Raw genomic sequence first — 24,817 nt, 5'->3', positions numbered from 1 at the left:
ATGAATTAAAAAAGATCTGATCACATGCCATCTGCAAGATACTCACTTTAGATATAAGGACACACATAAGCTGAAAATATGGAAAAAGATTTCATGCAAGAGATATTCCATGTTTTCTACTAAAAGGGAGTAGGTATGGCCTACTTACATCAGATAAGTCAAAGACTGTCACAAGATGCAAAGAAGGACATTATGTAATGATAAAAGGGCCACTCCACCAGGAAGTTATAATGATTATATCTGCATCTGACAGCACAGTGCTCAAATGTATGACACAAACATTTAGAGAATTGAAGGGAGACATAGACAGTGGCACAATATAAATAGTGGACTGTCTGACCTTATATGTAGAGAACTCTAAAGATCCCAAACACACAAAAAATGTTACAGCTAGTGAACAAATTCAGCAGAGTTGGAGGACACAATATCAACATGCAAAATTCAGCCGCATTTTTACACTAACAATGAACAATCCAAAAAGGGAATTAAGAAAACCATTAATAAAACACTTATAATGGCATCAAGAAAAAAGGATACTTAGAAATAATCTTAGGGAGGTGAAAGACTGAAAAAATATAAAACATTGCTGAAAGTTATTAAAGAAGACATAAATAGATACCCCCGTGTTCTTGGTTTAGAACGCTTTTATTGTTAAATTGTCTGTATTACTTATAGCAATCTACTGGTTCAATGCAAATCTCATTGGCATTTTTTTTTACTGAAGTAGAAAAAAACGTCTGAAGATTGTATAGAATCTCAAAGGACCTGAACAGCTAAAATGTTGAGAAAGAAAAAAAAAACTGGAAGCTTTACACTTTGACTTGAAAACATATTATACAAGTACAGTAATGAAAGCAGTATGACACTAGCATAAACATGAACATAAAGAACAATGGAACAGAATAGAGGGTTAGAAAGAAGCTCTCATATATATGGTTACATGATCTTAAACCGGGCTGCTTGGATTACACAATAGAGAAAAGATAGTCTCTTCAACAAATGATTTGTAGAAAACTGGACATTCACATGCAGAAAATGAAGTTGGATCTTTAACTTACATCTGTATAAAAATTAATTGAAAATGGATTAAAGACCTAAATTATAAAGAAATTATAAAAAATTATAAATTATACAATTATAAAAATTATAAATTATAAAAAATTATAAAGAAATTATAAAACTCCTAGAAGAAAACTGAGGGAGAAAAGGTTCAGGGCATTGGATTTGGCAATGATTTATTGGACATGACACCAAAACACAGGAAAAACCAAAAATAGACAAATTGGACCATATCAAAATTTAAGACTAAAATGTAGCAAAGGAAACAATAAAGTAAAAATGCAATGTTTGAATGGGATAAATATTTCTCAGCCATATCTCTAATATCCTGAATATGTAAAGAACTCCTGTGACGAAATAATGAAAAACCTGATTAAAATATGGGCAAAGGCCTTGAGTAGACAAGACAGTGGTGTAAAGAAGATACACAAATGATCCATAAGCGTATGAAAAGATGTTCAACCCTGCTAATCATCAGGGAAATACAAATCAAAACCATAATGAGATATCACCGCATAGCCATTAGTATGGCTACAATCAAAAAAGCAAAGTAACCAGTGTAGCTGAGGATGTGAGGAAATTGGAACATTTGTGAACCGTTGGCAAGATTGTAATAATGGTGTAGCTGCTGTCAAAAGCTTGTATAGAGATTTCTCAAAAAGTTAAAAATAGAATTATTATATCTTTCAGCCATCCCACTTCTGTGTACATATCCCAAAGAAATGAAAACAGGATCTCAAAGAGATTGGCACACCCATGTTCATTACAGCACCATTTATAATAATCAAGAGGAGAAGCAGCCTTCATGTCTGTGGATGGTTTAATAGATAAGGAAAATATAGTACATATGTTGAATGGAATATTCAGCCTTAGAAGTGAAGGAAATCTGATAATAAGCTAGTATATGGATGAACTTGATAATATGCTTTGTGAAATAAGTCCCTAATAAACAACTAAGGCATGGTTCTACTTACATGAGGTATTGAAAGTAGTCACGTAACTGAGCAGTTTGGCTTCAAACTGTTTTAAAACATTTTCTTTCCACTTTTCTCCCTAACCACAAGATAAAACTTTGAAACAAACTGTGTGTGTGTTTCCTTTCATCTTGAAATACAGCCTCTGAACGTGCTTTGACCTTCACTCCCTTTCTTTTCCTGACACCTCCTCTCCTCACTGCCTCTTCTGCATTCCAAACCCTCTCTAAAAATGGTGTTCCCTCCACAAATTGAAGAGTGGCATTTTTTTCACTCTCTTTTAATTACACCTTGTTATTATCTTGGCTTCTTTCTACAGGCAGTGAGCAGGCAAGCCTTTTGAGGGTTATGGCAAACAGACAAAGTAGAATGGTGGTCACTAGGGTCTGGAGGGTGGGGGAAAGGCAAATTGTTTAGTCTGTATAGAGTTTTACTGGATGAAAAAGTTTAAGAGATCTGTTGTACGACAGTTTGCATATAGTTAACACTACTGAACTCTATACTTAAAGGTAGTTAAGATGGTGAAGTTTGTTATGAGTATCCAGGCTACCCTTGCTTCTACTCAGCTGACTCTAAATTGGGGATTTCCCATGACCCTCCGTCATATCCAGTAGTTCACAGAACTCCAGAAAGCTCTTTATTCAGGATTGCTGGTCACTTAAAAAGATACAGCAGAGGAACAGCTCAACAGAAGAGACATAGCAAAGGGCAAGGCATGGGGAGGGCACAGAGTTTCCATCCCTCTGTGAACATGCATGCTCCCTGCACATGGATGGGTTCACCAACCTGGAAGCTCCAGAACTCTGTCATTTAGCTTTTTAAATGGGAGGTTTCATTACGTAGCCATGACTGATTAAATCTTTGGCGGTTGGTGATTGGACTCAATCTCCAGCCCTCCTCTTCTCCCTGGAGGTCAGAGGAGGAGGTGGGTATGGGGTGAAAGTTATAATCCTGAAATCATGGCGTTGGCGTTTCTGGTGACAGCCCTCATCCTGAAGCTCTCTAGCCTCCTGTCATTAATAATCTCATTAGTGTACAAAAGACAGTAAATTCCGATACTTTTAGGAACTCTGTGTCAGGAACCAAGGATAAAGACTAAACATTAAATTTTTTATATCATATTCCAGTATTTAATAATTTTATATGAATTTCAAATTAGACTTTCTGTTAAGATATTAATGTAATGACTTTTTAAGCTAAAAAAAAATGGTGGAATCTATTTAGTTTTTCTGGGTCCCCATGCCCACCACCACCATTTGCTCTAAGGCTTGGAAAGGAATTTCTTTTCCTGAGATCAGATTCTTTTAGTTCCTTTATGGCTTCATTTAAAACTCTTTAACTTGTTTCAAAGTTATTTTGCTATGAAAACAAGATCCTTTTCTCTCAAAATAGTTACTCAGCTTTCCCAGACCTTTGTTCTTTTTCTTTGTTTGTCTTGCTCCTCTTAATGTATGCTAAAATCTCTATATACAGGGGTTTGTTGGGTTTTCCATCTGTTTTCTTTGTTCTTTTATATACTTTTTTTTTTTTTTTGAGACGGAGTTTCGCTCTTGTTACCCAGGCTGGAGTGCAATGGCGAGAACTCGGCTCACCACAACCTCTGCCTCCTGGGTTCAGGCAGTTCTCCTGCCTCAGCCTCCTGAGTAGCTGGGATTACAGGCACGTGCCACCATGCCCAGCTAATTTTTTGTATTTTTAGTAGAGACGGGGTTTCACCATGTTGACCAGGATGGTCTCGATCTCTTGACCTCGTGATCCACCCGCCTCGGCCTCCCAAAGTGCTGGGATTACAGGCTTGAGCCACCGCGCCCGGCCCTCTTTTATATACTTTTATTACATTTCTACAGTTGTCTTAGTGAAGTTTTCTAATCAATTTAATAACTGGTAGCACAAGTTGCCTTTTATTAGACTTATAAATATGGGTACCCTTGCCTGTTTGCTTTTTGTGTGTGTGATTGAGCCAGTTATTGTTGTCATCTTCTCTTTTTCAATAGACTTTGTTTTATAACAGTTTAAAGTTCACAGCAAAATTGAAGGGGAGGCACAGAGTTCCTACATGCCCGCTTCCCCCACACATTCCCCACCTTCCCTACAAGCAACATTCCTCTCCAGAGTGGTGTCTTTGTTACAGTTGATGAACATACATTGATACATATCCAAAGTCCGTAGTTCACATTAGTGTTTATACTGGGTATTGTCTGTCCTGGTGGGTTTGGATGAGTGTAGTGGCATGTGTCCACCAGTATAGTATCAGGCTGAGTAGTTCCACTGCCCTAAAATTTAAAATTCCACTGTGCTCCACCTGTTCGTCCCTCCCTCCCCTGAACCCTTTGCAACCACTGACCTTTTTACTGTCTCCATAGTTTTGTGTTTTCCAGAATGTCAGTTGGTTGGAATTACACAGTGTGTAGTGCTTTCAGATTGCCTTTTCACTTAGTAGGATGTGTTTGTTGGCAGAAAAGTCCAAACTCTGTAAAATACTTGAATAGATTTATTCTGAGACAAAATGTAACAATTTTGCTGATAGCCTCAGATGATCTTGAGAACATGTGCCCAAAGTTGTTGGGCTGCAGCTTGATTTTCTACATTGTAGGGGAACAAAAGTTACAGGTAGAGGCATAAATCAATACATGTAAGGTATATATTGGTTTGGCCTGGAAGGCTGGACATCTTGAATCCACATGCTGTCAAGGGAAGCTATAGTTAGTTTGGAATTTAGTGTCTTCCTGTTAAAAAAGTCTGTTCTGTCAGTCTTAAAGTCTCTGTTTTAATGTTAATGCTGGTCAGTTTTGCCTGAAGGCCAAAGGGGGAAAAGTATAATGAGGCATGTCTGACTCCCTCCTTCCCATCAAGGCCTGAACCAGTTTTTCTGATTTCCCCCTTGGCCAAGAGCAGGGACCATTCAGTCATTTCGGAGGCTTAGAATGTTAATTAGTTTACACATTTAAGATTCCTTCATGTCTTTTCATGGCCTGATAGCACATTTCTTTTTAGCACTGAATAGTATTCTATCATCTGTATGTACTACTAGCTTATCCATTCACCTACTGAAGGACATCTTGGTTGCTTCCAAGTTTTAGCGATTATGAGTAAAGCTGCCATAAACATCCATATGTAAGTTTTTATGTGGACATAAGTTTTCAAGTCATTTGGTTTCAAGTCATTTGGATAAATACCAAGAAGCATGGTTGCTGGATTGCATGGTAAGAGTGTTTTCGTTTTATAAGAAACTGCCAAACTGTCTTCCAAAATGACTGCGCCATTTCCCACCAGCAGTGAATGAGAGTTTCTGCTGCTCCATGTCCTTGCCAGCATCTGGTGGTGGTGGTCTGGGTTTTGTCCATTCTGATAGGTGTGTGGCAGTGTCTTGTAGCTGTCTTAATTTGCATTTCCCTGATAACAAATGTTGTGGAGCATCTTTTCAGATGCTTATTAGCCATCTGGATGTCTTCTTTGGTGAAGTGTCTGTTAAAGTCTTTTGCTCATCTTTTTTTATAGGGTTGTTTTCTTATTGTTGAGTTTTAAGAGTTCCTTGTATATTTTGGACAACAATCCTTTATCAGATGTGTCTTTTCCAAATACTTTCTCCCAGTCTATGGCTTTTCCTGTCATTCTCTTGAATGTTTTATTTGTATTCCATATTCCTGAGGGACATATCCCAATAGTGACAGTAGCTCACTCTGTCTGGGGAGTTTTTATGAAAAGGGAACAGGTTTAGATGTGAACCTCCTGAGACCTGTATGCATGCTACCACATTTAGGAACCACTCTACCAGACAAGTGCAGTAATTTGAGTATAAATTTTATATTTTTTAATGTTCAGTTATACCATTCAGGCATTCAGGTATGATTTTTCTCTTTATTCAAATCTTATTTTTAATGTAATTTAGTAAGGAAACTTGTAACTTATTCTTTTGGACAATTTTAAATGTTCTTGTGAATGGTATTTCTTTTTCTATTGTCTATCTGTAATAAAGTTATTTATTTGTATGTCTTTTATATCCAGCCATGTTTTTAATTAGGTCTAATTGTTCTTTGATGCTCTCCCATTTTCTAGTTATGTAGTCATTGTCTAAAAGTAATTTTCTAATCTATAATTAAAGATGTATATTTAGCACATACTTATTTAATTATATAATGATAAAAATTATATTTTCCTTTCCAGTAACTGTAACTTTTATTTTTGTCTTATGCATTGTCTTGATTAGAACTTAACAGTTATTAGTCAGTGAATAGTAATGTTAGAGGCTGCCCAATCGTCTTCCTGACTTCAGTGGGTTGTACCAACTAGAATGTCATTTAGTTTGATAGTACAGGTTCAGCATCTCTAATTTAAAAATCTGAAATGCTCCAAAATTCAAAACTGTTTGAATGCTGACATGCTTAACAAAACTCATTGGAGCATGTTGGATTTTGGATTTTCAGATTAGGGATGCTCAACTGGTATAATGCAAATATTTCAAAATCCAAAAACATCTGAAATAAATAGTTCTGCTTGTAAGCATTTCAGATAAGGGGCACTCAAACTATACTTTCAGTGTGCTAATATAGACAATATTTACATGCATAATATATATAGTCATAGTTTTAATCAGAGAGATTTCCTAATTTTACTTTTTTTCTGTCTGAATGATTGATCAGTGAGCATTTACAAGTCATAGAAAATATAGTGCAGAAAAGACACTGACAATGAGGGGAAGATAGCCTTTCAGTGAGCGTGTACTTGAATCCCTGGCTGTGCACAGAACAGATGTCAGTGCTGTCTTCTGTTGAGTGAACTTCAGGCCAAGGAGGCTCTTTGTGATTCCCACAAGGTTGCAGAGCTGGTGAGCGGGGTCCTGAAACCTGACAAGTGTATCCAGTGTTTATGGAATATTTAATCATACATAGCAGCTGAATTAGAATGAATTCTGAATTCTATGACTTTTCCTGATATCTTTTGCAGATAAATACCATCATGATCCAATTCCTTCATTTACAAAGTGAGAATCTTAATTTTAAAGCAGCCATCCCCCTAAAAGAAAACTCTCCTGTCTGCTGTCGCCATTCCTTGGAGGGCCAGGGTGGGATGAGACTGAAAGGTGGTAAACTGGCACACTCAACATGTGTTCCCACTGCTGCCCAGGTGGGTCTTCCCCTGTAGAGCTGGAATGCAAAAAAATGGACACTTCCCTATGTCCCAGGGAAAGGCTACATCCCCACTCAGGCACTGAGGTTACTGGGAGTGGAGGGAGGGCTCCAGGCTCCTTGGCTTATGTGGGTCTGGCAGTCACAGGGTGGCTTTGTGGCCACACGGTTCCTCGTGTTTCCACACACAGAGCTAAGGTCGTGTGTTTCTGAGGCCAACAGACTTGGCAGTGGTGTCCTAGTCCCTGCATTGAGGCAGCTGTGGATCTAGTGTCTGCATTCAGTGTCCTGTCCCCAGTTTTGTGGTTGTGTATGTGGCAGTTACCCAGGTGGGAGGCAGGTGTGAAGATCCAATTTCATTTTCTTGCATGTGGCTTTCCAGTTGTCACACAGCCATTTGTTGAAAAGATTATTCTTTCCCCATTGAATTATCTTGGCACTCTCCTTGAAAATCAATTGACCTTATATGTATAGGTTTAGTTCTAAACTCTTCTTTCCCATTGATCTGCCACTGATCAGTGCCACTGATTCCATTGATGTTCAGTACCACACTATCTTGATTATTGTTGCTTTGTGGTAAGTTTGAAATGGCAAGTATGAGTTTTATTACTTTGATCTTCTTTTTCAAGATTATTTTGGTTTGAATCCCTTGTTATTTTGACTATTTGAATCAGCTTATGAATTTTTACAAAGAAGTCGTCTGGTATTCTGATAGGGGTTTTGTTGAATGTGTAGACCAGTTTGGGGAGTATTGCCATCTTAATAATGTTATGTCTTCTGATTCCTGAAAATGGAATAATTTTCCACTTATTCAGGTTGTTTAAACATTTATTCTAATAATTTTTGTGGAATAAATATTGAACTTTTTAAAAGCATATTCCTAAGTATTTTATTATTTTGATGTGGTTATAAGTGGAATTGCTTTCTTAATTTCACTTTTGGATTGTTCCTTGCAAGTGTGTAAGAACACAGCCTATTGTCATGTGTTTATCATGTGTCCTGTAACTTTGTTAAACTCTTTTATTAGTTCTAACGTAGGTTTTCAATGGATTTCTTAATATTTTTTATGCAGACAATCATGTTATCAGCAAATAGAGATAGTTTCACTTTCTTTCCTTTCTGTATGTATTTACTTTTCTTGTCTAATTGCTGTGGCTGAAATCGGCACAATGTTGAATAGAAGAGGCAAGAATGGGCATCCTTGTGTCTTGTTCCTGATCTTGGGAGGCAAGCTTTCAGTTTTTCACCATTTAGTATGTTGTGTTAGCTGTGAGACTTTCATAGACACCCATTACTAGGTTGAAGAAATTCCCTTCTTTGTCTACTTTGTTGAATGTCTTTTTTAACATGAAAGATTATTGGATTTTGCCAAATGCTTTTTCTGCATATATTGAGATGTTTTTATAATTTTTGTTTTTTATTTGTTTGTTATATTAATTGATTTTCAGATGTTGAGCCAACCTTTCTTTCCTGAGGTATATCCCACTTGATTATGGTACACAATTCTTTTCATTTTAAAATGTTTTTTGGATTCAGTTTGCTGGAATTTTGGTGAAGAAGTTTTTTGATCCATATTCATAAGAGATACTAATCTATAATTTCCTTTTTTTGTGGTGTCTTTGTCTAGTTTTGTATCAGCATAATAGTGTCCTCACAAAATGAGTTAGAAAACGTTCCTTGCTCTTCTATTTTTTTTGAAAGAGTGTGAAGAATTGGTATTAATTCTTTAAATAGTTGGTAGGATTTAGTGGTAAACATATCTGGGCCTGATATTTTATTTTTTTGGTAGCCTTTTGATTACTAAATCTATTTCTCCACCTTTTTTATTATTATTATTTTTTTGAGATAGAATCTTGCTCAGGCTGGAGTGCAGTGGCACAATCTTGGCTCACTGCAACCTCCACTTCCCAAGGTTAAGTGATTCTCCCACCTCAGCCTCCTGAGTAGCTGGGATTACAGGCATGTGCCGCCATGACCAGTTAATTTTTGTATTTTTGGTAGAGACGGGATTTTGCCATGTTGGCCAGGCTAGTCTCAAATTCCTGGCCTCAGGTGATCTGCTTACCTTGGCCTCCCAAAATGCTGAGATTACAGGTGTGAGTCACTGTGCCTGGCTTATCCACTTGTTATGGATCTATTCAGACTTTCTATTTCTTCTTGAGTCAGTTTTGGTAGTTTTTGTCTTTGTAGGAATCTGTCTGTTTCTTCTAAGTTACCTATTTTTTTTGATGTACAGTTGTTCATAATGTTTCTTTATATTCCTGATTTATGTAAGGCCAATAGTAATGTCTCCTCTTTCATTTCTGATTCCTGTAATTTAAGCCTTCTTTTTTCTTTGTCAGTTGAACTAAAGATTTATCAATTTTACTGATTTTTGAAAGAACCAAATTTTGGTTTTGTTTCTCTTCCATTTTTCTCCATTGGTTAAGTTCTGCTTTAATCTTTGTGATTTCCTACCTTTTGCTTCCTTTAGGTTAATCTGCTCTTTTTCTACTGACTAAAGATGGAAGTTTAAGTTACTGATTTTAAATCTTTTTTCTTTCTGTCTATAGATAATTACAACTATAAATTTCCCCCTAAGCATTGCTTTAATTGTATCCCATGTTTTTTGGTAAGCTGTGTCTTCACTTAAATTGTTTACAAGCTTATTTTCTGATTTCTTCTGAGACCCATTGGTAATTTATGAGTGAGTTTACAAATTTTCACATATTTGTGAGCTTTTCCTGCTTTTGATTTTAATTTCATTCTAGTATGGTCAAAGAATGGACTTTGAATAATTTTATCCTATTAAATATATCCAGGTTTATCACCTAGCATATGATCTATCCTGAAGACTGTTCTCTTTGCACTTGAGAAAAATGTACATTCTGTTGTTGGAGTGTTCTATAAATATCTGTTAGGTCTTAGTTTGTAGTGTTTTTCCACATCTTCTATTATTAATCTTCTATCCATTATTGAAAGTGGCATACCGAAATCTCTGTGAATATTGGATTTTTCTAGTTTTCCCTTTATGTCTGTCCATTTTTGTTTCTTGTATTTCGTTGCTCTGTTACTATGTACATATAAGTCTTTAATTGTTATATCTTCCTGTGGGCTGATGCCTTTATTATAATGAAACTCATTATCTTTAGCAACATTAAAAAATTTTTTTAAACTGTGTTTTATCTGTTTACATAGTCACTTTAGCTTTGTTGTGGTTGCTGTTTGCATATCTCCATTTCCTTCCTTTCACTTTCAATCTGCTTTTATCTTTGATTCTAAAGTGTGTCTCCCATAGGCAGCATTTAGTTGGGTTGTTTTAAAAATCCTATGTGACAATATCTGCCTTTGATCGAAGTTTTAATCCATTCACATTTAGTATTATTAGTAGGATTGAGTTTACATCTGCCATTTCCCTTTTTGTTTTCATATGTCATATGCCCCCACTTTGTTCCTTTACCGTTTTCTTTGTGTTGTGTATGTTTTTAAATATAACATTTTCATTTCTTATTACCTTACCATCTATAGCCATTTTCTCTGCCTGATACAGCTTTGCTTCTATCCACATCTTTTGTGGTGTTATTTGCTTCTACCCACATCTTCTGTGGTGTTATTGTATATGTAATGTTATTACATATACGTTACATTTCTGTGTAGTACAGAATATGCCTATTCTTGTATGCAATTGCTTTATAAATGAATTTTGAGAAGAAATAAAAATGCATCCAAACTGTATTTTATAATTACATAATTACCATTACTGGTACCCTTTGTTTTCTCATGTGGATATGAGTTGCTGTATGGAGTTCCTCATTTTCAGTCAGAAGTTGTTCCTTTAGTGTTTCTTGTAATATGGGTTTACTAGCAAGAAGTTCAGATTTATTCATCGAGGAAAGTCTGCACATTACCTTCACTTTTGAAAGATGCCTTTGCTGGGTATAGGATTCTTGGTTGATAATTTTTTTTTTTTTTTCATTGAGTGCTTTGATTGTGTTATTCCACTGCCTTCCAGTCTTCATTGTTTTGACTAAGAGTGAGCTGCTAATCTTATTGGGGCTTCCTTTATAAGTTATTGGTCATTTTTCTATTGTAGTTTTCAAGTTTATTTCCTTGTCTTTGTGTGGCATAATAAAGATTACATCTGGTCTTTGTCACTGGTTCCTGGCAGAGAGGTTTAAAAGCCCTTGGGATTTCCTGAGTGAGAAGAGTGTCATCTTATGCTAATGAAGTGACTTGAGGTGGGCCTCTAGATAGCTTCAAGATAGGTGTGTTGTCTTATGCTGATGAAATGACTTGAGGTGGGCCTCTAGATAGCTTCAGGGTGGGGGCTGGTTATCAGAAAGACAAACATGTGATTAGAGTGTTGGGATTTTTCAGCTGCCAGACCTCTGGGGTTAAGAGGGGAACTGGAGACTGAGTGTAGTCATGTGGCCAATTATTTAATCAATTATGCTTACCTAATTAAACCCCAGTAACAACTCTGGATGCTGAAGCTTACTGGAGCTCCCTGGTTGGCCAACACACTGGCATGCTGGGTGACTGACACACCCTGATTCCCTGGGGAGTGGGCACAGCTCTGTGCTTCCTCCTGGAGGTCACTTCACATGTGTCTAAATTTGGTTGCTTGCTCTGTCACCCAGGCTGGAGATCAGTGGCACAATCTTGGCTCACTGCAACCTCCACGTTCCAGGTTTGCCCTTAGCAGTTCTCACCTTGACTTTTCCCTTTAGCTTAGTGATTTTGGAGACCCAAGATTTATTTTCCTTTCACAGAACTTATGTTCAAAGGGAAACAGAGCATAAAAGTTTGGAAAATTTGCAGCCTGACAATGTAATAGAAAAGGAAACCCATTTTCTGGGAAGAAATTCAAACCAGCTGCAGAAATACGCACAAGTTACAAGGAGCCAAATGTCCATCACCAAGACAATAGGGAAGATATCTCCAGGGCATGTCAGAGACCTTTGTGGCAGCCCCTCCCATTCACAGGCCTGGAGGCCAGTAGGAAAAAATGGGCCAGATGAGCCAGGTCCAGGGTCCCCCTGTTGTGTGTAGCCTGGTACTTGGTGCCATGTCTCCCAGCCACTCCAGCCATAGGGAAAAGGGGCCAACATATAGCTCAGGCCATTGCTTCAGAGTATGCAAGCCCCAATCCTTGGCAGCTTCCATGTGGTTTTGGTCCTGTGAGTGCACAGAAGTCAAGAATTGAGGTTTGGGAACACTGGATAGATTTCAAAGGATTTATGGAAACAGCTGGATGTCCAGGAGGAAGTTTGCTGCAGGAGCAGAGCCCTCATGGACAACCTCTGCTCAGGCAGTATGGAAGGAAAATGTGGGGTTGGAGCCCCCACACAGAGTCCCCACTGGGGCATTGTCTAGTGTAACTGAAAAAAAGGGCCACCAGCCTCAGATCCCAGAATGGTAGATCCACTGGCAGCTTGCACCATGCACCTGGAATTGCAGGCACTCAGTACCAGCCATGAAAGCAGCTGGGGTGGCAGGGGGTGGCATACCCTGCAAAGCCACAGGGCTGGCGTTTCCCAAGGTGGTAGGAGCCCACCTCTTGCATCAGCATGAGCTGCATGTGAACATGGAGTCAAAGGAAATTATTTTGGAGCTTTAAGATTTAATGAGTGCCTCACTGGATTTTGGACTTGCATGGGGCCTGTGGCCTTTTTGTTCTGGCCATTTTCTCCCATTTGAAGCAGAAACAATCACCCAGTGTCTGTATTCCCATTGTATCTAGGAAGTAACTAGCTTGCTTTTGATTTTACAGGCTCATGGGCAAAAGGGACTTGCCTTGTCTCAGATGAGACTTTGAATTTGGACTCTTGAGTTAATACTGAAATGAATTAAGACTTTGGGGAACTATTGAGAAGGCATAATTGTGTCTTGAAATGTGAAAAAAAAATGAGATTTGGCAGGGGCTGGAGGTGGAATGATATGGTTTGGCTCCATGTTCTCACTCAAATCTCATCTTGAATTGCAATTCCCATAATCCCCATGTGTCAAGGGCAGGACCTGGTGGGAGGTGATTGGATCATGGGGATGGTTTCCTGTATGCTATTCTTGTGATAGTGAGTTCTCATGATAAGTGATTGAATATTTGTAACAAGGAGGGCTATAGCAGGCTGTTTTAGGTCTGTGAATCCATTTGCAAGTAGGCGGTATTGATAGGTTCTGGCTTTAGATTACATAAGTAATTCTAAATGTGTGAATTAATGTTTGTTTTTATCAGGCATACAAAATTATGTGAAGGTTATGTGTATTGTTTTTGTAAATCGAATATGAAGTCATCTTGTATGAAAGATTTTCATTTCATCAAAATACCTTGTTAAAAATGGTATGGAAAGTAAAAGTTCCCCTTTCCCTATTCTCCAAACCCTCCTCCATATAAGTAATAATCATTAATATATACCCAGCCATTTAGTTTTCAAATATGTATCTTAAAAAGGACATAGGTGAAAGTTTTTCAGAATGAGAAATGATTAATGCCCCTCATGAGCTCAGAATGAATTTGTAAGTCTGGGTTCCGAAAATGCGAATGAGTGGAGAACACACATTCATTTGTCTCGATGACTGTCTTGAGTGCCAGTTTCTGGTGTGTTCGAACTTAACTGGCATCAAGATCTTCAGACTGACTGTTCTGAAATAAGTGGCAAAGAAGTCTACTGACCCAAACTGTAACCTGGTGATCCTTACAGGAATTGCCAGTTTATGAAACAGGGATGGAGTGGTGACATCTTATTCCCAAAACCGTAGATGTTGAACACAAGGGGTTTTAATGTTTGGACTGTCTGTGTGCGAATCAGGGTTTGTAGCAGAGCCCAGAGTCTGTCTCTTTCAGCATTCTGCAAACTGGATGTTTATTTCATCCCTCCTAAGGGGAAGGGGGCTCAATTCTCACTTCACTTGGTGAATGGGTTTATTAGGGGCCCCTGGACTGCTCTAGGCCCTCCCCATGTCTCCCCCAGCTGACTTCAGGACTCTTGAAATAAATAACTTATTGCTGCATTCCCAGGTTAAAACTCAAGGAAAAAGAAAACACTACCCAAAACATGCTGTCTGGAGCATATCAAAGGAAACACAAGACCTGTTGCTGCAGAACCCAGGGCAGGCTTGGGTGGATTGGGTTCTGGTGCGTGGCTAAGGATTCCATGTTGCTGTGTGCTGACATGGGCTTGGGTTCCGGCGTGGCTCTGGATTCCGTGTTGCTGTGTGCTGAAGTGGGCTTCGGTTCCAGTGTGTGAATTTGAGTTTTATGTTGGTGTGTGTTGAGGTGGGTGTGGGTTCTGGTGCGTGGCTCTGGATTCTGTGTTGGTGTGTGTTGAGGTGGGTGTGGGTTCTGGTGCATGGCTCTGGATTCCATGTTGGTGTATGTTGAGGTGGGCATGGGTTCTGGTGCGTGGCTCTGGATTCTGTGTTGGTGTGTGTTGAGGTGGGTGTGGGTTCTGGTGTGTGGCTCTGAATTCCATGTTGGTGTATGTTGAGGTGGGCGTGGGTTCTGGTACATGGCTCTGGATTCTGTGTTGGTGTGTGTTGAGGTGGGCGTGGGTTCTGGTGTGTGGCTCTGAATTCCATGTTGGTGTTGAGGTGGGTGTGGGTTCTGGTGCATGGCTCTGGGTTCTGTGTTGGTGTGTGTTGAAGTGGGCATGGATTCCGGTGTGTGGCTCTGAATTCCATGTTGGTGTTGAGGTGGGCGTGGGTTCTGGTATGTAGCTCTGGATTTCATGTTGGTGTTGAGGTGGACGTGGGTTCTTGTGCGTGGCTCTGAATTCCATGTTGGTGTTGAGGTGGGCGTGGGTTCTGGTGCGTGGCTCTGGATTCTGTGTTGGTGTTGAGGTGGGTGTGGATTCTGGTGTGTGGCTTTGAATTCCGTGTTGGTGTTGAGGTAGGTGTGGGTTCTGGTGCATTGCTCTGGATTCTGTGTTGGTGTGTATTGAAGTGGGCATGGGTTCTGGTATGTGGCTCTGGATTCTGTGTTGGTATTGAGGTGGGCGTGGGTTCTGGTGTGTTGCTCTGGATTCTATGTTGGTGTGTGTTGAAGTGGGTGTGGGCTCTGGTACGTGGCTCTGGATTCTGTGTTGGTGTTGAGGTGGGTGTGGGTTCTGGTGTGTGGCTCTGAATTCCATGTTGGTGTTAAGGTGGGCATGGGTTCTGGTGTGTGGCTCTGAATTCCATGTTGGTGTTGAGGTGGGCGTGGGTCCTGGTGCGTGGCTCTGGATTCTGTGTTGGTGTTGAGGTGGGCGTGGATTCTGGTGTGTTGCTCTGGATTCTGTGTTGGTGTGTGTTGAAGTGGGTGTGGGCTCTGGTATGTGGCTCTGGATTCTGTGTTGGTGTTGAGGTGGGTGTGGGTTCTGGTGTGTGGCTCTGAATTCCATGTTGGTGTTAAGGTGGGCGTGGGTTCTGGTATGTGGCTCTGGATTCCATGTTGGTGTTGAGGTGGGCGTGGGTTCTGGTGCGTGGCTCTGGATTCTGTGTTGGTGTTGAGGTGGGCGTGGATTCTGGTGCGTGGCCCTGAATTCGGTGTTGGTGTCGAGGTGGGTGTGGGTTCTGGTGCATGGCTATGGATTCTGTGTTGGTGTTGAGGTGGTTGTGGATTCTGGTGTGTGGCTCTGAATTCCATGTTGGTGTTGAGGTGGGTGTGGGTTCTGGTGCATTGCTCTGAATTCTGTGTTGGTGTGTGCTGAGGTGGGTGTGGGTTCTGGTGCGTGGCTCCAGGTTCCGTGTTGGTGTGTGCTGAGGTGGGCATGGATTTTAGTGTGTGATTTTGGGTTCCATGTTGGTGTTTGCTGATTGATGTGGGCATGGTTCCTTTTGCATGGCTCTAGATTCTGTGTTGGGATATGCTGAGGTGGGCGTGGGTTCTGGTGCATGGCTCTGGATTCTGTGTTGGTGTGTTGAGGTGCGCGTGGGTTCTGGTGCATGGTTCCTGATTCTTTGTTGTTGTGTGCTGAGGTGGGGGTGGGTTTTGGTGCGTGGCTCTGGATTCTGTGTTGGTGTGTTGAGGTGGGCGTGGGTTCTGGTGCATGGTTCTTGATTCTTCGTTGTTGTGTGCTGAGGTGGGGGTGGGTTCTGGTGCGTGGCTCTGAATTCTGTGTTGGTGTGTGCTAAAGTGAGCATCAGTTCTAGTGTGTGGTCTGGGCTTAGGGACCCCAGAAGTGCTCCTGAAACCTGCTGCTCCTCCCAGCTGCACGTGGCCATTATCTGCCATGTAGTAGACGAGTGGTAGTTTTGCAGCACTTGTAATGCTTACACCTCATTCCTGTCTATTAGTGCACCTTCTGGGACTTCAGCCTCTTCTAATTGCTCACTTGGCAGTGGAGAGGAATTCCCTTGTGTGTTCTCCATGGAGGCGCATTTTAGAGCAGGGGCCCCAGAGGCTGGTGGTGGGATGGAGCCTTATCTCCAGGGTCATCTGATGGGATGTGCAGCAGCCAACCAGGTGCTACAGGGAAACTGGTGTGGTTGGTGGAGAACACACAACTGAAAGTGGGTTCTACTGCCAGCCCAGTGTGGTGTCCAAGGGGTGGAATTCCTGAAAAATTCTATGCAGACATGGGAAATGAAGGGAAGCTTGTCAGGAAGAAGCCTGGCATCTTCAGTGTGGTGCGGGTGGTGATTGGCCGTGAGTGGAAGTGCCTAGCAGGTGGCCAGATGCTTGAGTGTGAGATTTGTGGGGCTCAGACTCTGGGTGGGCCCTGAGACTTCCTCATCCCGAGGGTGAGTGAAGTCAGAAGGGAGAGGGAGCAGTTCCCTCTGCACATTGCTGCACTACCTAGAGGATTAGGGCATTTCTGTATCCCACAGTAAGAACAAAATGGAAAAGAGAGATTCGAAGGCAAAGAAGTGGGAAGAAGTTTGAGCTACTGGACTAGCAGATACCCGTGAAAGCAGCAGGGGTGTCAGCATGCAGAGGTGAGCTGTGTGCAAGCCACGTGCACTGACTCTCCGGACAGTGTATGTGGTGTGCATTGGGGCTTCTGAAGATTACATTTTAAGACACTTCTTTGTGTAGTGATTTTATTTGCTAGTGTTATGATTTGCCTTTAGATCTGAGGCCTAAATTCAGATTTCTTACCTGCCTTCAACACTTCTTTTAATCGCAAGTTAGTTCTATAGGAGATGAAAGAGTTAGGTGTTGGTGATCCAGTAGTCTTAGGACCTCCAGCTGTATCCCTTTTACAAACATAAAATTCTTTAAAATAAAAAAATTGTTTAGAAAATGAATACAAGTCTATATTAAAAGTTTCAAATATTAAAATTAATAAGGAAAATAATGAAGTGTGTGAAAGCCATATTTTAGGATCAGATCTCGTGAGAACTCAGTGTCATGAGAACAGCAGGAGGGAAATCTGCCCCGTGATCCAGTCACCTCCTATCTGGTCCCTCCCCTGACACATGGATTACAGTTTGACATGAGACTTGTGGGGGACACAGAGCCACACCGTATCACACTTTTAGGACATGCAGGTGATATGTGGAGCAAATAGCATCTTGGGGTGGTGATGACAGATGAAGACAAGAGGTGGGGAGTCCATGGACAGGTGAGGCATAGGCTTGTGCCTAATGGTGTTGGGACAGGGCAGGCCTGGAAATGGTGAACACAGACATTAGCTCAAGCCCCGCTTTGCTTCCTGGCCATTTGCATGAGCCAAGTTCCCCAAGATCATGAAGCTTCACTGTGTCTGTCCCATGGAACGTTGCTCAGAGTGAAGGACGTGGTGGATGGGGATTGCGTCGCACGGTGCTGGGTACATAGTGACTGCACATGGTCCTTCCTCCAGAGTCAACATGGGTCAGCCTGTAGAACTGTGTTCTTCATTGAGACATCTTGATAGGATCCTGCCTCAGGCCCGGTCATGTCATGGCCCTGAGCATCAAACATAATCCTTTACCTGATGTGCATACAAGTGTGCCAAAGCTGTCAGCATGACATGGGCTGTGTGGTAGGCTTGTGTGTAGCGTGTGATGTGGAAAGCTGATACCTGGTACCCAGTGATTTTTGCTGTGATGATTTCTTTGGCATGGGTACTGCCATCATGCTCCCATCCTAGTACCCACTTCATAAACACTCACACCTCTCCAGTCACTGCTGTTGGAGGGCCTGTCTCCCGGTCTGTAGGTATGGACCTCTGCCCAGACGGGAGTAGAGACTCTGGCCTATGGGAAGTGAAAGCAGGACTCTTTGGTCCCTGGTGAGTTTTCAGGGATATCTTGGCACCTTACCCCTTCCTGAGGCTGTATTATGCCCTGGAGACCCCAGGCACTGCACGCAGCAATCACTGGGCTACCTCAGTGGTTGGCTGAATTGGATTCATTATCCTTGTTTTGTATCAGTGTCCTCTCAAAGCCTCAGTTCAGCTTTCAGGATTGCATTTTTTTTCTATCATATTTTTAACAACTCAAAGTATTCTAATGCTAGCTCCACTCCATGAGAGACCCTTCCCAGACCTAGCAATGTGATGATGAATCCTGGGGAATGTTAATCAGTGAATGCGAAGGGCCCTCAACACTGGCTAGATTTTCAGGAGGTATTTTTCTCCATTCTTTCTTCTTAGTAATAGATTTCATTGCATCCACGATGCTATTAATTATATCTTGATTTCAGAAATGAAAAAAATTGTACAAAATCATTTGTTTACAGTCAACAAAACTATTTCTTCTCAGAAATCTACACTTGTAGAGGTTAGGGCAAGGATCACTACCTCCATGGAGATGCTGACGCTTAAAGGTAGTGGCAGAGTTGTTCCAGGGGACCTTGGAGAAGCCCCCTTTGTAGGGGACTTCTGATAACAATAACCTTCTCGAAAGTCAATCTCCTATGTGCTTTTTGTTGTTGTTGTTGTTGTTGTTGCTGTTGTTTTTTTGAGACTGGGTCTTGCTCCACCAGGCTGGACTGGTGGTGAGATCACAGTTCTCTGCAGGCTTGACCTCCCGGGGCTCAAGTGATCCTCCACCTCAGCTTTCTAAGTATCTGGGACTACAGGTTTGCACCACCAAAATGGCTAAGTTTTTGTATTTTTTGTAGAAACGAGGGTCTCACTTAGTTGCCAAGGCTGGTCTTGAACTCCTGGGCTCAAGTAATCCTCCTGCCTTGGCCTCCTAAAGTGCTGGGATTACAGGTATGAGCCACCATGCCCAACCCAACCTCCCAAGTTTTAAGGAGACCTAATTTTTACTTGTAAGGGAAGCTTCTTCTGATTTTAAGCATCATTTTCATACACTATTTTAGGCAAAATATGATTATTGATTAGTCTATTACTAAATATAGATTACTCGGCATCACTGATAAGCTGTTAAGCTGTTATGACCGTAATACCGAAGCAGCTGAGGTGACCAGTAGCTAATGGGATAAAACTATGTGCACGCAAGTATAGAAAGCTAAAACGTAGGCTCTGCCAATTCTTTTTTCTACATTTCAACTCCATGGTTATTGGAGTCGAAAACAGTTCTACTGATTGATGGCGTCAGATCTGACATTTTTCTTAACCTTTTATTAGGTTCAGGGAGCAAGTTTCCGAGGTTGGAAAGAAGTAACTTCACTGTTTAATAAAGATGATGAGCAGCATCTCCTGGAAAGATGTAAATCTCCCAAGTCCAAAGGGTAAGTCATAACCGAAAATGACCATTTCAGGAGAGGGAGGAAGTCATTGAGGAGGTGGAAATGAAGATTTGATGGCATAAATACAGTGTAACTGGATGTGCTATGGGGCTTGACGAGTCTGTTTCCCTCACCCCTCTCTCTTTCTGTCCCTGTTGAGTGGCAGCCAGTCATGGGGTTTCATGATGTGTGCTTCGGGGTTAACATCCCCCATGTGAATAAACAGAAATGAGTTGTGGTGTTCGATGGAAAAAAAAAAAAAACTACTTTGGATAAAAGGTCATGAGGATCTCTTGGCATTTTGAAAGGTTATAGAAAAGTGGAAAAGAACTTAGAATTATAAATTGAACTTATTAGCCTTAAAGCAGACTGTAGCCACAGTTAAGATTTTTAGTAGTTTCAGGGAAAGAAAAAACCAACACTTAAAAATGCAAAGGATTGACTGGTAAACTGTAAAAGATTTTAGAAAATTGTATAAATTTAAATTGACCTTGCTACTTTATCAATGTTTTAGAATTGTGAAAAGTGTAAAGTTGAAAATATAAGTTCAGTGACTACCCAGTGATGTTACCAATGGCATATTTACTCTGTGTTGTGGAAAGTTGTTTGATTAGAAGATGAATCCTGGCAAGTCTACAAGTACAGAGTTTGTTTTTGTTTGAGGATTGTGGGCCCCCTGGTCTGTTTCTCTGCACTTCGGTGCACTGAGGGCAGACACATTGGCCCTTCGTGCTGTGGTAGAGCTGTGACTTCACCTTCATCCTTCATCTGTAGAAGAATGAAGAGGATGGGGTAAACTGTTTCCCTGGTTGTCAGGTGACCTGCTAATACCTCAGCATCTTGAAGGAGAGGGCCTGGACACTGGTGTTGTTAAAAAGTTCCCAGGTGATGCTCACGGACAGTCAGGGTGAAGAGCCCTGGAGGATCTTTCTTCTGTAGCTGTCGCTCGCCACCTTTTCCTTTTTATAGTAGATGGTGTTCTGAATTCTTATTTTTGTTGAATAAATTACCTACTAAATGCTTGGCAGTAGCTTGGAATATTAATAATCCTATTGAAACCTATTTGGTAAATTGAATAGATTTCCCTCCTTGTTTCTTAATCTAGACCCTCGATTCTCATAGTTCTGATTTGCTCAAACTCTTGAGCACTACCTTCCTATTGCCTTGAGGATCTCTCTTGTGTGATAGTACTTCTTTCTTTCTTGTCAGAACTATTCTTTGCGTATGTATTGCCAAGTGGTATCCTAAAATATGGCTTTCACACTCTTCTTTAACAACATATAGTGACTAATTTTTCCATATTAATTTTAATATTTGAAACTTTTTATATATACTTGTATTCATTTTCTAAACATTTTTTTTTTTAATTTTAAAGAATTTTATGTTTGTAAAAGGGATACAGCTGGAGGTCCTAAGACTACTGGGTCACCAACACCTAACTCTTTCATCTCCTATAGAACTAACTTGCGATTAAAAGAAGAGTTGAAGGCAGAGAAGAAATCCGGATTTTGGGACAATTTGGTTTTAAAACAGAATATACAGTCTAAAAAACCAGATGAGATTGAAGGTTGGGAGCCTCCAAAACTTGCTCTTGAAGACATATCAGCTGACCCTGAGGACACCATGGGTGGCCACCCATCCTGGCCAGGCTGGGAGGATGACGCCAAAGGCTCAACCAAGTACACCAGCCTGGCCAGCTCTGCAAACAGCTCCAGGTGGAGCCTGCGCTCGGCAGGGAGGCTGGTGAGCATCCGGCGGCAGAGTAAAGGTCACCTGACGGACAGCCCGGAAGAGGCGGAGTGAGGGGGGCTGTGTGGCGAGGGTGGCCTTTTATTAGTATACCATTTAGTTGTTGAGTCTTTTCTGTGTTAAAAAGAGAGTCTACTTTTTGCCTATATTTCATATTTGGACCTCTGTTTCATTGTTTAATGAACTCACACACACTGTGACTCCTTGGTGAACATGTGCAGGGATTGTACATTTGATTGCCTTACTGCAGAAATATTCACCCACTTAGTCCATGTTTTGCAGAAACTGGAGATGTGAATTTTTGATGCTGTCCCTTAATACAACAGTAATGATTTGCAGTTTGCCACAAAATGATTTTCACGCTGCTCTCTGCTGTAGTTTTGTTTCAAAACTTGTGTACATACAAGAAATTTTTCTTGTATGTAGCACATATGCATCATCTGTGACACATGATAATGCAGCAGTTATGCAGTTCTCTTTTGCCAGAAAATTACAGTCAGGAGGTAAGATGAATCTTCCTCAGTTGTGTTGAATTTTGTTTAACTTTGTTTTTTTTTAAAATTAAAAGATATGTAAACAAATACTGGAAAAGCAAAGGTTATATTTGGGTGTAAAATGTCAGTATCTTAAAATGCATGCTCATCTTTTGCTGAGGAAGGAATAGCCTCTTGTGTGCATTGGATGCTAACAGTGGTTCTTTTTTGGGATTTAATTTTTACCTCTTTTGAACTTATAAATTAGTCCCTTTATTTTCTTAAAAAATTTGCTCTCTTTTTTGTTCACAGATTCAAGAAGTATGGACAAATTTTAGTCACTTGATAATTTTGTTTAGGAAACAGTCTCTTGCTCATTATACAGAGTTAAGACTGTGCATAAAATACTGAAGTGCCTCTTTTTTATTAGGCTCATATGTTTGTTTTCTCAAAGCCAGATGCCTATTGTGATTGGTGTTAGATTTGTAAGAAGCTGTGTTTCCTCCACAAGAATAACTGACAACCAATTTGAGAGCATCTCTCGTGCTCTCTTTCTGTCCGCTTACTGTCCTTGACAGTGTGATCCTGCACAGTATCAGGTGCCAGTTATGTGTCCCCAGCAGGTCGGGTCATATCAGCGGGTGTTGCAGACATCTAAAGTAAAAGTGGTTTGAAAGAAAAGGTATGTTTTTCTTTTTTGTTTAAAAGCAAAATAAAACCTCCAGTTACACTGTGCATTCCCTTCACATAAAAACAAGACAAAAATCCTTTCTTGAGTTGCGCGGCATGCACTTCTGTGCTGTTTCATGCATATGGTTTTTCCTTGAGTTTGTTCCTGTGGAATAATTGAGTGTGCCTGATGGCAGAACACACTGCAGTGCTACCAGTGTTTGCATGTGTTTTAACATAGAACAGGTTTACTTGATCTGTCATTTATTATGGCAAAAACAGCAATTTTGCACCATCCCAACCCTAACCTAATCCATCCATCCATCTGGCTAAAGCGATAATCTGTATCAATCGCTTATACCTATCACTCATCTGTATCTGTTCATCTGTCCTCTATGTCTATCAGTCATCTATCAGGCTACATCTATCTAGCCATCTGTCAATCTACTTTTTTTTCAGTAGAACAAGTTTACTTATCAAGTCTTGAAAGGGGGACATGCTTCAAGTTGTGTTCAAACAAAAATTCCAGTTTGTAATGGAACCTTGAAATTGTGAAGTTATGGAGGTTTTCTTTGTTCCATAATACAGAGAAAAGCTTATAATTTTTAGTATAACAGCTATATTGACAAATTCTAAGTTTCCTCAGGTAAATAGTTGTAACTCTCCTTCTCCCTAGAGAATTGCTTGCTGGGGTAGTAAAAACATCGCCCATGTCATGGCTTCCGCAATACTTTCAAGCAGAAGTCAGTGTAGGGTTGTTTCTGGCTTACATGGTCTTGCTGCACAGGAATGTAAACACTGTGTTTGGAAGTCTGGAGATCACACGTGTGGGGAGATGGGGGCCACTGGCCCACACTGTGGGGAGCACGGTGGCTGTGATGGCTGCGGTTGCTGTGCCTCTGTTGGAATGCTAAGTGCCTGCAACTCACATCGATCATAGAATTGTGACGCATAGTTGGCAAAATAGTTCTTTATGTGGTTTCTCAAAATTTGAGGATAAACCCAGATTGGGATTGGAATATGCACTGTAAATCAGATTTTTCTTATCTACAAGACTAATGTAAAAATCATTTTTTGTTCTGTGCCTGATTAAAATAATTATGGTTTTTAATATAAATATTTATTTGTGTGCTTTGGGAGAAAAATGATCTTTTCTTGAAAGAACCTACCAAAGCACATTTGTCATCTTCACAAGTTAATGGGAGAATGTGGTTTTGATTTTGGGTGTCTGACTTGTGGAAACACACAGCTTCCCTGTGTGAAGACAGTTGTCCTGTGCTCCTCCTACTGTGCTTTTTAAAATAGGAAAGTCATGGGCTTCAGAGAAGGGTTCCTCAAGGTTGAAGTTTTTAAAAAATAAAAGTATTGTTTCTAAGCTCTTTCATTATTGGTTTGCATGATTATTGGCATCTGCTTATGATGGTTTTAATCACTCAGAGCTAATGGCACCTTTCCTGACCATTTAGCCTCGTTTTAGAATGCAGTCAACACATGTAGACTTTTCACGAATAAATGAACCACTTCAATCTTGGTTTTCAAGATGTGTCTTTTGCGTGTTTGAATGGCCTGTGTGTGACTGAGTCCTTGGTGCAGAGCCCACCACTCCAGGGAAACGTGGCAGGGCACCCCGGCTGCTGTTTTTGATTCTTTATTTCATGAGTTCTGTCCTTAAGCACACTTTTACTCCTTCATTTCTAATTGGAGAAACATGAACACAGTGGCAACAATTCACTTTTAACAAGTTCTTTTAGAAAGCAGTGGCCTGTCTAGAGAGTGCTGTTCACTTCTCATGGGAACAGGACCCCAGGCCCTACAGTGCCTTTGAGGCTGTGTTTTTGGGGTACAGATGCTTTGCAGGGAGGCACAGGAGGGCCATGTGGGATCTCTCTTCTCAGACCTGCGTCCCGGGCAGGTGGATTCCCGCCCTTCCTCACAGGCCTCGTGGGTGAGTGTGGACTGCACTGTTGCCCACTCCACGCTCGCTGGGGAGAATGGACGGCACTAATGGTCATTTTGCTCCCCGTCCCCTGGCCTAGCCTGGTGCCCACCTGCTCTTCCCCAGGCCTTGCGTGTGCCCTCAGAGCCTGAGCTGCTCATCCACACCTGCCAAGTATTTCTAGTCACCTCTGGCTGTCTCACAGGTGAGGGAACCATTCTGCTCTCTCTCACTCCCCTGATTTACTTTTA

At 40.9% G+C, this 24,817-nt stretch overlaps 1 protein-coding gene across 1 annotated transcript in view; it reads left to right on the top strand.

Annotated features, from left to right (window-relative positions):
- Positions 1-24,169, top strand: part of TDRP (testis development related protein) — a 48,328-nt gene extending 24,159 nt beyond the window's left edge. Inside the window, exons 2-3 of the mRNA XM_032271073.1 lie at positions 19,639-19,742; positions 21,197-24,169. Coding sequence (XP_032126964.1) covers positions 19,639-19,742; positions 21,197-21,542 — 450 coding nt within the window. The 3' untranslated portion in view covers positions 21,543-24,169. The remainder of the gene's footprint in view (positions 1-19,638; positions 19,743-21,196) is intronic.
- The last annotated feature ends 648 nt before the right edge of the window (positions 24,170-24,817 follow it).

The sequence above is a fragment of the Sapajus apella genome, unplaced genomic scaffold, assembly GCF_009761245.1.
Source record: "Sapajus apella isolate SASKATOON/1434 unplaced genomic scaffold, GSC_monkey_1.0 scaffold223, whole genome shotgun sequence".
Taxonomy (NCBI): Eukaryota; Metazoa; Chordata; class Mammalia; order Primates; family Cebidae; genus Sapajus; species Sapajus apella.
The sequence above is the reverse complement of the archived record's forward strand: the minus strand, read 5'-3'. Positions and strand labels throughout refer to the sequence as shown.